At 44.5% G+C, this 16,059-nt stretch overlaps 2 protein-coding genes across 2 annotated transcripts in view; one reads left to right on the top strand and one right to left on the bottom strand.

Annotated features, from left to right (window-relative positions):
* Window positions 1–16,059, top strand: part of T265_07439 (hypothetical protein) — a gene marked incomplete at both ends in the record, with an annotated part of 56,780 nt that overhangs the window by 25,250 nt on the left and 15,471 nt on the right. The window contains one exon of the mRNA XM_009172957.1: window positions 7,578–7,820. Within this exon, the coding sequence (XP_009171221.1) occupies window positions 7,578–7,820 (243 nt within the window). The remainder of the gene's footprint in view (window positions 1–7,577; window positions 7,821–16,059) is intronic.
* T265_14294 (hypothetical protein) overlaps window positions 5,825–16,059 on the bottom strand; it is a gene marked incomplete at both ends in the record, with an annotated part of 12,235 nt that continues 2,000 nt past the window's right edge. The window contains 4 exons of the mRNA XM_009172971.1: window positions 5,825–5,902; window positions 8,389–8,683; window positions 13,317–13,371; window positions 14,708–15,052. Of these exons, the coding sequence (XP_009171235.1) occupies window positions 5,827–5,902; window positions 8,389–8,683; window positions 13,317–13,371; window positions 14,708–15,052 (771 nt within the window). The remainder of the gene's footprint in view (window positions 5,903–8,388; window positions 8,684–13,316; window positions 13,372–14,707; window positions 15,053–16,059) is intronic.

The raw sequence follows: 16,059 nt of genomic DNA, 5'->3' as shown, positions 1-16,059 counted from the left end.
CCGGACCAACAACCGACCAGAGAATCATTCACAAACCAACACAAACACCCACCAATCGACCAACAAATACACAGAATTTCAAAATTCACACGCACAAACACCAACACTACTCGCCACGACCAACACCAATGGTCAGTAGTGTGTACGTACCAGTCAACTCCAAAACAAAAGCCACATGGGAACAGAACTAACACACAATCACGGGCACAATCGCAATCACAAACATAAATACTCAAAGTGAACGAGAAGCGGAAGCAAAGGCGGCAACGGAAGCAGAACTTGGAACGGAGGCATAAAGAGAAACGCAGAGAGGACGGGAAATGGAAAGAGCCGCCCGACACTATACATTCAAACAAGCCGGCTGGATACAGTCAACCGGACATAAGTCTCCGGCTTCGACCGAATCCATGGCTATATTCACGTCTCCAGCCACCAAGACGGTTACGAGTGTGGCAGCGACTCCGTTTACCAAGGTTGACAACCATTTATCCGCACACGTTGGTCCGGACCCATTGGAGCTCCGCTTTTGACTCACTTCGCTTTTGGCGTGAGGAAGACCTTGTTTGGCCAACTCACTGCCATTTATTTCGTACTTACTCTCGTGTATATGGTGTCGCGTTGAATTTTTTGCCGGCCATCTGCTACCTTTTCATCTGCTTTCCTATCGCATTCGAGTGAGAATATGAATAGCTCTGTAGTTCGTCCTATTCACTCAACCTGAAATCAACGTGAAATGTCGCTCGTACATCACATTTTAAGCAGATATATGTGCGCATGCTTATTGAAGATATCCTTTGAGTGTCTGGGTAGCTCACTGAGCTTCTGTAATTCCGAAATAGTTGAATGGTGTTGTACACGAGCAAGGAGTTTCAGTCCCTAAGGATACTCTTAATTCTCTATTCAGAGACGATGAAACTGCTATAGGAACACTTTAAAATGACTTTGATACACGTTGGAACCGCTCTCCGTAAATATTCATATGGCGCTTAAATGGGACTTTGAATGGTCTTCGTGAACCATGCTAGTGTTCAGTATCCCACCCCATGAGAGACATGCCAAACAACGAGCAGAGGATGGATCATTTTATTTGAAGCATGAGTGAGAAGCAGAAGAATTACGAATTTTTAACGGAGACGGGCAGTGAGATCAGCTTGGTCTGAAGGTAGCAGTCGAGGCCTCGTTTGCCCCTGAAGAAATGAATAAACGGTGGGTGAGTATGATGAGTACAAGTTTTGAACAAGTTTGAATGACTTGTTGAAGACATCAATCAGTAGTTCATAAGAATCTGTTCGCTAACAAGAACTCGGTAGCTTCCCAGGCGTAAGTGTCCAGATCATTCTACATAAACCTTTCAGATTGGGTATAAAATATGGAGTCGCAAACCACATATGTGGCATGTGGAACGGACGAGATCTGTCGAAAATACCGCTCAGTTTAGTTCGGTTTGTTAGTGACGAATCACGCTTCAAATATACGTAGGATATAACCATCGCAGTTTTGTTCGCAGAGGATAGGAAAAGGGATAAGGAAAAATCGATATCAAGGCAACGGCCTAGATTGCATTTGATAGTAAAAATCAGCTGCTCGCAGGTAATGAAGCCACTAACCGTGGAATATATTTCCGAGTATGATTCTTATCAGATAGACATAAATAGATGTGTAGATGGACGATAGTTTTTGACAAATTCAGAAACTTTCTCTGTTGATCGTCAAATATAGAATCCAGTTTTTCATAGTTATGAAGGCATCGTCCACTGTACTAAGAGAAATCGTTCTCCACTCTGATTTCTGATGTGTTGAATTCTAAGAACAAACTGTTCGGAATCTCTCTTACCATGCAAATAAGAGAAATCCGAAGAGTTTAAGGCCTATATCTGTGAACCCATGTATATAAGTCGACTCAAGTGGCTTTAAAGAGAATAGGACCTGGTTGCATACACCGCTATCACTTGACTGCAGTGACTGATACAGACACCCCAGTAAGTTATCTCCGTCTAAAGCTCGCTACCTAATACGAGTCTGAATGTTTTCCCATTGAAATACACGGGACAACTTCACTACGACAGTGTCCAGACAAAGACCGCTCAGCCACGATGTAGCTGCTATCCTTCTAGCAAGACAGATGGTTCGACAAACTCGGTTCACTTTACTGACGATTGTTGCATGTGTGGGACCGCTTTTCCTGATGTTTCTGTATCTTGTGCGGGGTTGCATCCTAGTTATAATCGTATTCTCTTGCGGTATACTTCTGACATCCATTCACTTTATACCCGTAATTTCGGATGTGTCTTGTGTTGTTCATCGGGGGACAATTTATTTCGGTTGGCCTAGGAACTAGTGGCCTGTCCTCAGACATTAGTGTTTTTCAGATCCAGCCCCATGGCAAACCGCAGTCGCTGTCATGCGACAGTGTTTCTGAAAACTCGTTTCATGTAATCACAGCTTTATTGGTTTCGGCTGGATGAGGCTGCGAGATTGTGTGTTGGTGGGTGGAGGGTGGGGGCACAATGTCGGTGAGTCAAGCAGTCGGAATGCGCATGCTTCGGCTGCCTACCGACTTAGCAAACCAGGAACCCGTGGGACAACTTTTGGAACTGTGTTTGCGATTTGCGCAAACAGTCGGGGGGGGGGTGGCGATCCAAATACCCGATACATCCTGCCACATATCCATAGGCATGCACATGAGCATCCGCGTGTTAATTACGAGGGCGATCAACTGTCGTTACCACGTGAGACTACCTGTTTTAACACTGATCGCCTTTCAAAATGAAATCACTTGTCGCTTGTTAACTGACGAAGCCAGATTTCTCTGACCTTCCAGCTGAACTGCTGCCCGGTGTGCTTGTATTGGAGACGCTTTAGGAGGGAGCAAAACCTGTGGGACAAGTAAGAGTTCACACCTTCTACCACCAATTTGCTTTGCATTTGGACTGAGACAGTCTATTGGTTCACGGCAAAGTAAACATGGTGCATGCCTTTGAGGATTGCTGTTAGCCCACAACTTGCAATAAATGTAGGTCTCTGTTCACGTAAACTACGAGGTGAAATTCACCCAAGCGAATGAAACAGATGGGCCGGTTAAAACAGTCTGAACTCAGCTGAAAATCATCACAATATGAGTCGCGAAAGTCAATATCAAAGGCCCCACCAGAACTCAGTGGCATGATAGTTGCAACAAGGGAACGAAAACGAATGTCGTCCGGTTGGTGTGAGGTTTGCTTTTTGCTAACTCAGATGAGTTTTCGGAGGTTCATTCGAAATACGTCGGTTTACTCTATTGACCACTGCTGCTCAGGGCAATAGGCTTCGGATACCACCTGTCAACATCCATCATCATCGTCGTCATTAACAGCACTGATGCTTAACTGACATACGACCACACTTAATTTGAAACCATTATTTGGAAGAAAAAATAAAGGCGGGTGAAGAAGGGACTTAATGCTAGTCTACCCCAATCGTTCGGACGCGCCTACACCTCCATACAGTGGAGGGAAACTGATAACAAGGCCAATGACGTCGAATGGCAGATGTATCTTGCAGCAGGTCCAACCATGCACGCAAACCCCATCCTGGAAGGCGAGTCACGCATAAAGTACACGAATTTTCAGTTATCGCTTTCATACGCTCTTTCAGGTCAAAGGTTGACTACTCCTCTGCTTGTGTCACTGTAAACTAGGCATGGAAAACAGCAGCCTTCGGCAAACGATGATTCGGCACACGCATTCTCGAGGCCTCTGATGCCGGACACACTTTGATTAAGTCCCCGGCGCACAACACAACACTACTGGTTGGGTGTGAGCCGAATGCGGCTCTGTACATTGATTCGTTTGGTATCTGCCCCACCCCTAAAAGATTGGTCAGTTACTCAAATTGCAATGGACGCTGTTCTCGTGGCCCAATCAAAATGACTGACCAGACAAGGGGATGTACTGGAAATTTATCACAAAAAGAAAATACCTCGTCTTCTTGAGTTATCCTCATGATACAAACATCGAAGTAGATTAGCTACATTCCAAAGACAAGTTACAAGCTCTGTACGGCCGACAGAAAATTCCGTTTTTAGCCCGAAAGTAAACGGAGGAGAACAAGTCGTGAAATTGATGGCCTAGAGTCAAAATTTGATTAGTTCCACCAGAGCACATGAACCAGCCGAGGTCAGTTGGCTGAGCCAGGCTCACTATGGCAACGGTTTTCGAACTTTGGCGGAGCAATACCGCATGTGCTCTGGATCGCATGGCAGCTACCTACCGGCTTGGGAAACCCGAACAGTGCTCGACGGCCTCCCCCACTGTACTGAACTAGACACAACTAACACGACCGGTGCGCCCACCCCCCAGGGGCTGGAGATTGTGACACCGAATACGATAATGACACTTGTGACAGTATCGAGCACGCAAGATGAGCTGGTTCTCTCTGGTACTAGGAGACCGGGTGCAGACAATGAGGCCGTACGAGTGGCGCAATTACAGTAACAATGAGCTTGGTGCAGCTAACTGAACTCGTTTATGGCCACCAGTCAAGTCAGTAATTGACTGTCATACAGTTGTTTTCAGATGTGCGCAAGTTGCGGCGTCCGGTTTGTCCACAGCGCTGCTTTCTTGCTAAAAATTAATTGATTTTTCGGACTAACTGAACTTCTCTACTAGACAGGAGTTTATGTGAATTTGGTTCACTTTACAGCCCGATAAATTATTAGTACATGCACATCTGAGCGGAATTGTTTTGCGAAATTTATGTTAAACCGTTTTGCACGAAATTTCACAATTGCATCAAACTAATTTTTGTCTGTCATGCTTCGAATGGGGTGCAACTAGCCTACAGAGGATTGGTCTTCACTAAATCTTAGTTTATTTGAAGTGATAAAAGTACTTGAAATTCAAAGCCTCCTAGTATCATTCAAACCGCTTTGTGCATTGAGTAGTTCATAATTAGAATCAAACGATTTCGGTCGTACTGGAGAGGAGGTCGTGTAACATGGAAAGAGCACTCAAACAGTATGACAACCAGGCAGACAGAGTGGTCACCGAAGGAGCTATCAGATGGAGAATGTTGGCGGTTTCAACAACGATAACACGAAAGACTTAATCTCTGATTATCCCGTTTGATTGGAAAAGAGGTTTCAGTTCCTATACTGAATGACCACCCAATGTGCTCTTGGATAATGGACATAAGCCACATATCGCTATTTCGGATATCTGGGGCACTGAATATCATATGACATATGCCAACAAACCTATTTGGTGAGAATTCCGAGTGGACATCTGCCAACCAACTTTCTGAAAGGCAAGACAACACTGGGAAGTTTAGAGTCCCTGAAAGAACCAAAACAGGACGACTTCTTCCATCCCCGATGCCACAGTATTGTCGTTTCTGTTCTGCGGAAATCATATCATAGAAAGCCTTCAGCGGCCTCCTCACATATACTTTGTAGCTGTAGTAGGACATACAAAACTATGGTTGAATCAGTCGCCATCGTTAACCTTCACTGGAAAAGGATGCACACTTCTGGGAATTCAGCAGTGGTCAAGGCTATACCACATATGTTTTCGAGAACAGTAGGAATGTGTTCATGTAATCTTGCCACAGGTGTTTGTTTACTTATTTACAATAGGAAACCGGCCACTCCACATAAATCTGTCAGTGCGTAACTAAAAATAAGATATCGGGAACAGTCACCAGCTCATAAATGATGAGAACCGTTGAGTTCCCTTGATTTGCAAGTTTGTGTGCTACATCAAAACATTCCAACATCCAAAAAATTCTTGCTACAGAGTAAGATAGCATTGGAGCTCGAGGATATCGAAATGAACAATAGTCAAAGACCTACATTTCTTTCCCGATGCCAGACATTTTATAGCCTCCAAAAGGAGTCTGCGGAGACTCCACTTTATAGCAGTTGATCCTGAAATGAATGGAATGGAAAAATCGTCGACTGAAAGTTGAGTTCGAACTCCAAAAACAGTCACCATTTGTTTACTATGTGTGTAGATCTATCGCAACTGTTACCCCGATCAGGACAAGAAGAGTAAACACTAAAATGGCGTGTGGACTAACCGCGGAAAGAAATAGGGTCGGTAAATTTCGTTCGAGCAATTTCTGCTTGACCATGATTCAAGTAGTATAACATTCATCGCACATCCAAACTGCTGTCCGGTACAACGAAAGTATCGGCAACAGACGCACTCCTTCTATACAAATTGACCGAATATGGTATGGTCCAGGAGACCCACAAAAATATTAGATAAACCTAGTAGTCCAAGAGGACTTCTTACTGTCATTCCATCAATTTGCTGGTAGTGCCTACTGTTAAAACAGTACTCCATATTTTTTCGACAAATATACTCAGTTGCATATCAAATGGGTTTTCAGGGAAGATTCTACTCAAACTCTCGTTTATGATATTCTTTGACTGAAAGTGCTGCACAAAGCCGCTTCATGTTCCAGTTGGTACGATAATCGGGGACTGCGTCTACCTGATGAGCCCCAAGAAGGGCGAAACCGGTCGCGGGCTGTCGAGGAGTTTTCAGCAACTTTGTGAGTAGTCTCCTTTATGAAAAAGTACTGCATAAAAAAAAGAATTAAGGATTGGAGTCGATGAGTAGGGGTATTCAGTTCAATGACATGCATGCGTATCACATCAACTGTCTCCTCAAAAGAGCTTTTGTAACAAGGGGACACACCGTGTGACATCGTATGTTTCCGGGAGAAACTTAAATTTGTAATCATATCAGCGAACTAAAAGGAATCCTTTAAACAGTATGTGACTATTTTTCTTCTAATTGGCTCAATGGGTTTGGGAAGCGAACCGGCATTGCAATCACATTGCGCGCTCAGACAGGATCAGAAGGATAGATGTGTGTGGAACGAGTAAGTTAAACTCTCATAAGAGCATCCAGCTCTGCAACTTTAGTAGTACCCAAAAAACACAATGAGTGTTTATTGAAAACATTCTAAACAAACCAGAGTCTTTGCTTATCTCCCACTGCACGTACTTTTATCAATGTACTTGTGGTAGCCAGTACGTCGTAAGAACCGACAGCCGGTTAGCTACAAGGATTTTTGAGCGATTCCTAGAGAACTAAGCATGTGATGGCTTGGAAGTACCGTCCAGTGCAATCACTCGCCACTTGCCGGATTGAAAAGAGTGCAGAGAGCCGAGACAGCCATTCATTCATCAACTGTCCGAAAAATAACCGTCTATTACCGAAATACACTCATTTGCAAACAAATTCGGTTTTGCGAGAGACTCACCTGGAACGCAGATGAATATCTCTCTTTGCTGAAGGCATGGCGATTCGGAGCCGCTTACCCAGTTGGTGCAAACAACTGGAATTTGCGGCCGGTCTTGAGCTGCGTTCGTATGAACTACAATACATCACATCTATGGATCTAACCCTTCTATCCAGCATGTTTCGGTATTTTACGACCTTTTCTCGCCGTAATTTCTTCATGTCCGTCCGTCACATCAGCTATCCGTTATCTGTCCAGTGAAAAGCCCGTTCTCAAATAGAAATGTTCACTCCGTTCTTTCCTATTATTCATGCGTTTATAAACACAGACTGTTTTGTTGTTCACAGACTCATCACCCACCGAAATAGCGGACCCACCGGTTCTCCAGGATTTTATCTTGCTACAGAGTCTGAGCCTACTTGTCTGCGACGGCCATATCCGCTTTATTTACTTATGGCGTCTCAAAAGTAGCCCAGCTCCGAAAACTGTCACCGAGACGTCAGTAATTTCGCGCGGAGCGGTCCCACTGGCGATCTCACGTGATCACCTGAAGTCCCGCGCCACTGGGGAGCCAGAGAGTCAAGCCTCAGGTGGGTGATCGTTAAGCAATTTTTTAATCTGATTCTTGGGTGCGAAAACAGTCTATTCCATCTCCGTGCGAAATGCCTGTGCAAAATGAACAGCTAAGTTACCGACACACTTGAGGACGTTCGGTTAGCCGTTACTACCCTGCATACTGCTGCTGGACCGTATCCAGAAACACTGAGCTCTTAATCCACTTGTAGTACATAGTATTACAATATCCCCTGATGACTGAATCGTTCATAGAAGTTTCTCACCTCGATTGTATCTGTATCGTATTTTTTCAGCCACTCACCAACTTTCGCTTTAAAACCGCTATCGTATCATCATGGAGTCACCCATTCACTATAGAAACTTGCCTAGCTTTGGGATACGTGGACCCAGAGGTTCCGCTCCTGACTATTATCCATTTAAGATGAGTAAGCCTCCCCAGATTCCAAAAATACGTTGGTTGTGATCACAGTTTGGATATTACTTGTCTCAGTAGTATCCTAAGTGCTGAATGAGTAGTTAACAAACGAGAACGTTTGGAAATGCTTAACCACGTCGAGTTAGCAAAACCGTCAGCTGACTCACCAAAAGCTGCCAGTTTCACAAGCCTGAGCCACGCGCATTGCCTTGTCCATATCCGATGTGTACACGCCAGCGCCTAGCCCATAAATCCCACTATTAGCTCGTTCAATGAATTCATCTATCGTTTCAAATTTCAAAATTGAATGAACCGGGCCAAAAATTTCTTCTTTTGCAATCACCATCTCATCTGTCACGTCAGCGAACACAGTGGGTTGAATGTAGTATCCTTTGTTGCCTAGACGGCAGTCACCAGTAACGAGGCGTGCTCCTTGATTCTTGCCTGATCGACTTCGTCGATCTGTGGAATCAAAGCAAAAGAATTCCATCCAAGAGTATCAATGGCCAATCTTTTCGGTCCCATTCTAGTCATGTATGGAAATGCAAAGCATATAGTATTAAAATCCTCATTGTGAGAGTAGGAAATTCACTGATCAGTTTGATCACTGTGAAGCTACCAAATGGTTTCAATGTAATACACGTGAGTTTTAAGTTTCATTTTAGCAGAGTAGTCAGGACTAAGATCCACAATCCGCAATGCGACTTCTGAGATTGCTTAAAAATAGGTGAAAATAAGATTAACCAAAGATCTCCCAAGTAAGATTTGGGTTCGTCAAGAATTTGCTGTAACACGGTCACAGCTCACCAAGGAATCTCCTTCAAAGACGCATTATAGCAGGTGTTTGCAGCCATCCTCCTCGGCCGAACAGTTCTGTTCAGCACATTCGCTGATTAGATTTGATGTTTGCTTTAGCGGTTTACGCAAGACACCCTATCTGGTTCCACCTACGGTAAGGCAACAATGTACAGGTGTCTAGTGCTCCAAGTCAGCCAATAACTAAACCAATGGCTCTGCAGTACTAAATCACAATAACGGATAACGCTGTAAACGGAACACGATTGTCTGTGGTCCTTGGACGGTATCAGGAGAAAAAGGATCACCAACTTTCCGTGCTTCAGCGAGTTCCTTCAGCTTGTGTACCATCTTTTCATAGATTGGGGCTTCAATGAAGATACGCGTACAGGCGACGCAGCACTGATCATTATTGATCATTGTGGCTTCATGAGCGATGGTAGCGGCTTTATCAACTGAGAAGTAAAACAAGAATGACAGTGTGAACCATCAGTTCCGTGGGATAGCCCGAATGTCTCCTTTACAATTCACGTTCTTTTCTTACACTTGTTTCTTGACACTTGAACTACTAAATCAAAACGCCCAGTCGTTCAGCAAAACTCAGGGACAAAGGGACAAAGAAGCATAATTTTCCAACGGTTCACGCTACGACAAAAAGCTGCAAGGGCAACTACCTCATCACTTCAAGTTTCCACTGCCGTGATGTGTATTAATTCCTCGTCGTGATCCATTCGACGGTGAGCTGCCAAAGAGTTTTCAGCAACCTTATGAGTAGTGTATTACGTCCATAGAGTCGTGAGGTTAGTTGCAATAATGTGTGCCGCCCATGCCGTGCAAAGGCCTAGTTCAAATAAATTCGTCTGTTTTTTAGTTATGAACCCTGTGTCCATATTCAAGCTGCTACAGTTTCTTGAACCATGAAAAAAGGGAATAACGGAAAATCAACTCCTGCACAGTGACCTGACAAGTCTGTTAGATTCGGTTTTAATTACAGTGGATGGATCAAGGCAGCTAAGCATATAATCCGTCCCCCAAGAAAGGCAGGGTTTCTGTGATACTCCTTTAGTTACTTATTGGAGTTTTCATGAACATGAGCAAATAATATGATGTCCATCTTAATCACTGTTGATATAGGGGATCCATACTATCGGGTAGAACTAGCCCTGAGATAGGATGGCACACCTTAAATTTTTCACTCAGTCAGCCGGACCTGAAATTCGATTATGATTTTCATGCCTTAAAAATCAGGGAGCAGTGATCACGGTCAATAGTTTGACCCGGTAAGGAAGGAAACGAAAGCGACAATATCATAATGAAAAGATTGTCCGTCTCAGAAATCGGCTTAAATACGGTTGGGGTTCCCAGCCACCTCGCCACCACGATTGCGGTGTGTGTAATGTACTCTTGCCATCCGTCGTGTCGCCGATATATGCCCCTACGTCCTCTGAACTGCGATAGAGTTCCGTTTAGTGATGACCCTTGGCTGCAGAACACAGAATCGGAATTGGTTGGATTCTCAGGTCCAGTTATGGACACTCGGGCGTGTTATTTCCCTTTAAATAAACTGATTAGCCTCCTTCTATGGAGGCTAATTCACGTGGCTGTTACCCTACCAACCTAGAGCGGCCTTATGACAAAACACGTGACCTTTGCCGACCATAAGCATGATTAGGACACGTTCACGACACTAGTCCACGGTATCAGAGTAGCACAAGTGTGATTAGTTATCGGTGAAGTGACCACACATCTAGTTGTCCAAAGCTACTGGGCCAGAGATCTCGGATTCCCCTGAATCTGTCTTTGTCTCGTCTCGACGACCCGTGTTCTTCAACTGTCAGGAGCACATTCATATGACCTACACAATTAGTTGTACCAAAGCGCACACAGACTGCGAAGATCAATAACTTGTCCAGCTGGTTACATGCGTCTGTGGCACTAAGGGGTCCTGATAGGTGGACCAGTCGATCATGTCTACCAATAACATCACTCAGGCGTGAATTTGTTCATCTGTTCAGATATGATTTAGATGCATCCAGGGTGCGCCGGTGGAGTTGTAACACGCTCGCCTCGCACGTCAGATGAGCGGAGTTCGAACTCCGATACATTCAGTGATATGCACTGATGATGAGCTGTAATAAGAACGAAGCTAGAGTCCAGTGGTTCCCCCCTTTGGTGTGGACTCACGCCGGAGCAGGACAATTGTTCAAACGTGATGTGAACGTGCACTCTACATTCCACAACTACACAGCTAATAGATCAATTGTAGGCCCTTTATGTATTTGCTAAACGTGACTGCGCATTCATAGTTCTAGCTTCTACTAAACTAGGGACAATCATTCTGGTAACTCACACATTCGGTTCGGTGAAAAGTTGGTGTCAACAACAAGATTTCAGCTATTGATAAAGACACCGGTTAGTTGCACATCGTTAGCTCAGCTAGAGACACCAAAACACTCACTTTCCATAAAAGTTCCTGTTTTTTCTAATCTGCGGTTAAACTTGGAGAGTTTCCTTCACACATCGATCTGTTCGAACACGGCAGTTCCTCCCACAATATCCAGTCTCCGCAGCTCAAATTTCATTCAGATCAGTCAAGTGGTTTGGTAACACCACAAAAACGTTAAAACTGCGTCGTTACTTGCGATCACCTCTGTGGCAGAAACTGTGCGGTGATATAACAAAACATGACCGCATCACGAATGTCTTGATTGAATATGGTGGCTGGCATGCTTTCCACACACACCTTAATACTGCCTGAAGGGACATATTCAGGGACACAGCGAAAGTATCAAACTGTTTGCGCCGTTTAGTAGAACCCATCGTAGTGGTATGAATGTCTGTTATCCAACCCAGCCAATTCAACATTGAAACTTCGAGAAAATGGGCGCCTTATCAACAGGACATCATTTTCAAATGAGTCTAGAGTCGACTCTCACCTGTAGCCGTGTGAAACTCGTGCACTCTCTCCAAGAAGGTAGCAGACAGGACTTTGTCAGCAGGTAAAAGGAAGTTTCGTTTCCCAAGACAATCAGTCCTAACAACAATCAGTCTTGCGGACCCCGTTCCCATTCCGCCAATTGTTTCATTTGAACGAGCACTCCTGCATAGGCTTCCGTTGTAGTCATGGTAGTGTACTCAAGCAAACTAAGCTTAGCTGTAATACTGGTCGCTGGTTTTTTCGCTCAGCTGGGTAATTTGATTTCAAAATTTTCAGCACCAATTGAGCTGACATCATCGGTTTGTGTCAAGGGTCGAGGTGGAGCGCAGCGATCGGTCAGTGTTTGTGCTGACCCAGTGAGCCGTCGCTACTCTTCACTCATCCCTCTGACAATGCACCGATGATATCACCTCAACTGATGATGAAACATTTTTAAGCGAGCGAACCTGCAACCATCTACGCCACCTGAGCTACGAACTTTCTCCTCGTTAGCCGTAATACTGATGATGAACATTTTTAAGCGAGCGAACCTGCAACCATCTACGCCACCTGAGCTACGAACTTTCTCCTCGTTAGCCGTAATAAACCACAGAGATCTGTTGTAGGCGTAGACGACCCAGGCGTCTCCTGGATAAACAAGTGAACAAGTGAACAGTCACCTTAACATCAAGACTATTGGATTCCTGTTCAGAGCTTCCCGGAAAAAGCGATTCATATGTCTTAGTCGACCTGAACTCCCTGGAGATTTCAAGGTGGCACGCCTAACTTATTGGTGTAAACGCTGAAGCCAATTTGACGAAGATGAAGAAACACCAAGTGAACCAAAGAAAGCCCATCAAACTGCCTTAAACATAAAAATTTCGTGACCTTCTCCGCTAAGTTCCATAAGAAAAAGTTGAAAATGCGCACAAGTATTATGAATAATCTTGTACTTTTGTGATATAACTGATTTGTTTGCTGTGTCGATCAGCTCATTTGGTTTGTGGTTAGGCTGTCTTTGTACGCCTATCTGAGTGCGCTTATTCTTGAGACTTAGACGCAGTAAAAGTTAGTCGCATACGAGTGGCCCTCTCTCCTCTCCTTGAAGATGAGGCTACAAAAAACGGCAATGACGCGGATGTAATCCTGTTCCCAGGGGGGGGGGGAAGTGATTAGCCTCTTGGCCCTTCCGAACAAACACCATTCTAGCCAGTAGTCAACCAGTGCACAATGGAAAGTAGTTGTGTACAGCTTTGAAAGGAAATGCTAGGAACCCGGTGGGCGCTACATTTCAACAGCCATTTAATTCAGATAAAGGATACTGATACAAAATTGAGGATAAGGTAGAGTACAATCCGAGGGGGAACAACCAAGAAAACTTACGGTCCGCATCGGCGAATATGATGAAGGGCGATTTGCCACCTAATTCCAGCATAACCTACTTTATATTTGTCGCTGCTGCCTTCATGAACAATTGTCCAACCTCTGTGCTTCCTGTGAAGGAAATCACTCGTAGGTCCGGATGTTGAGAAAGCGCAGCCCCCGCTGCCTCTCCGTAGCCAGGGATGATATTTACCACGCCAGGAGGGAACCCTGAAGCAAGAAAAAGGATTACCACGAACAATCCTACTGGAAGTCGCATGAACTGAACGGCAATAAGCCAACTTTCGCTTTACCTAATAATAAGCCGCTTATCATGCCTATTCATCAACTAAAAACCAACACTCTTCCCGAATTTCGACGTCCCGGTGCACCTCGTCCAAAGAGTGTGTACTTCCTGCACACGTTAATGGGAACAGTTGACACTCAAAGCGGACCGCTGATTTATGCCAATGCATTAAGCTACCACAAAGGCTGTCACATTTCCAGATAGGACGAAAAGTCCTACAAAAGTCCTGATCGGATGACTTGGTCTCATCCGAATTCGGTCAGTCACTCTTGCAAATCGCGAGTGCTTTTGTGTAATTGAAGGCTGCAGTTGATGTAGCGAAAATGTGCAAATATAATCAGCATGATGTGGTTACTGATGTACAGCTTCCCCATAGGATCGCCCGAAACAAACCGTTATTGTCGAATGTCGTTCCCAGCAGAAAGCCATTCACTCATAAGACTTCAGTTGTATTCCAGTAACCTGTCATAACTTAATTGGAGTCACCGTCTTCATTGCGGTTTGTGCAAGTTGTTTTGCTGTTTGCTCACGTTCTGTCGAGAGTGTGGGGGAACATTTGTGAACTGGGAACTCGAGGTTGGATCTTTGTATTACGTTGTTTGTTGCTGCCACTTTGTCCCAATTCGCTGTTCGCCAGCCTAAACAGGAAAATGACGTCCCTGCGGAGGCCACTCGTGTAAATACTGCGCTAAATGATGCAGTGTTACGTTGGTCGACAGCACATGTATCTGATACTCCAATTCTCATTTTAGTGGGTGTGTTATGCAGTGAGTGTAAACAAAGTTCCGAAATGGGCATGAACTTCAAATATGTCAGGAATCCTAACCCCGGGTCTCGAACGCATGTGGACCAAATGAAGTAACTGAATTCAAGCTATTCTACCAGCGCATTGACCTTATCTGTGATGCAACTATTTTCAACGTGACCGTTGTCCGAGAAGAAACCTAATCACTGAACAATCTAGAACAAAATAAAATGGAAGCAACCGTGTCATTTGTAAGCACAGCCAAACACTTTGGTTCAGTAAACCAGGAACCCCAAAATTGGCGTTTGTTAGATCGCAAGTAGATAGATATTGCGCAAATGTCATCTCTCCCCATCAGACGGGTGTGGGAATTAGCTCACCAGCTTCATGAATCAAATTTCCTATATAAATACCCGACAGCGGCGTTTGTTCAGCTGGTTTCAAGACGATCGTACAACCAGCAGCCAATGCTGGTGCAAGTTTCAGAACCGATAAGAAGAATGGATAGTTCCAGGGCACAATAGCTGCAACCACCCCGGCAGGTTCTTGTCTTGTTAAGGCGATCGTATTGCCATCAACAGGTAGGTTTTTCCCGTGGATTTTGTCGGCGTATCGGGCATAATAACGCAGGATACCCACCGAAAAGTTTACAAAACCGAGGGCCGATGAGACAGGTTTTCCATTGTCCAGGGCTTCCAGAGTCTGCTGACAATAAAATACCAGTTTACTACTGAGAAAGGCCGGGCGAAAACCGGATATGCGCATGGGATGAGACCAACAGACTACTGGAAATGTTATTCGTTACCTTGGAATGATGTTTGTACACGGCACTACGTGTTTTGACTGTTACATGTAGAAGAATACAATGCCAATGCTAAAGGATTAGACAACAACCTAGTAGGGGCTGAAAAAAGCCTCACATATGACCGCAGGTTTGTCCTATGGGCAAGGCGGTTTGCTTGCAGACGCCCCATCACCATTCGAGCTGATATGATCAGAGCATCATTGTGAGGCGGAGCGCAGCGTTGCCTGATGTAACCTAGGCTGATGACGATTCGTTTGCAATAAAACGCCCCATCTATGTTACGTGAGTAACTAGAATCATTAGCAAGGCAGTGTACATAATAAAATCGGAGAAAACGCTCAGACTATTGGAAAAGTGAGGCGTGATACAGATGTTTTTCAGCGCAGTCGATAATGTTACCAACTGATTGCTCAGCCAATCAAGGTTTGGGGTATGTCCGGGTTTGCAGGAGCATCTTGTTACAGGTGTTGTGTAGAGTCGTGCGGTCGAACGGGAATTCTCCACAGAGGCCTATTTCATTAGTGCAGTCGTTTATGGTATAGGTTAGAAAAGTGAGTGCAAAAACCGATTTAGAGTGAAAGTCTGACAAAGCAATCACGAGACAAGTGTGAGTCAATGAAAACACCGGATGATTTGATACTCTGCCCATTTGCAATCTCAGTCAAAGTATTGTCTATCTAGCATGAAGGAATGACTTCTTGCACTTAGTTCCTTGCCACAAGTCCTTCCTCTTTTTAGCATTCATCCCACACAGTTACTCGTTCCTAGATTTTGACACAACCTGACTGGAATGCACGGGCGGAGCAAATCCATACACTCGCAAAATTAGAATGATCACTAGCTGTAAGCCATGTATATATATATATATATATATATATATATATATATATCGGTCAGTGTCTCCAGT

This window comes from Opisthorchis viverrini (assembly GCF_000715545.1).
Source record: "Opisthorchis viverrini unplaced genomic scaffold opera_v5_173, whole genome shotgun sequence".
Lineage (NCBI taxonomy): Eukaryota > Metazoa > Platyhelminthes > Trematoda > Opisthorchiida > Opisthorchiidae > Opisthorchis > Opisthorchis viverrini.
Note: the sequence above shows the minus strand (reverse complement) of the source record. Positions and strands in the feature narration are given on the sequence as shown.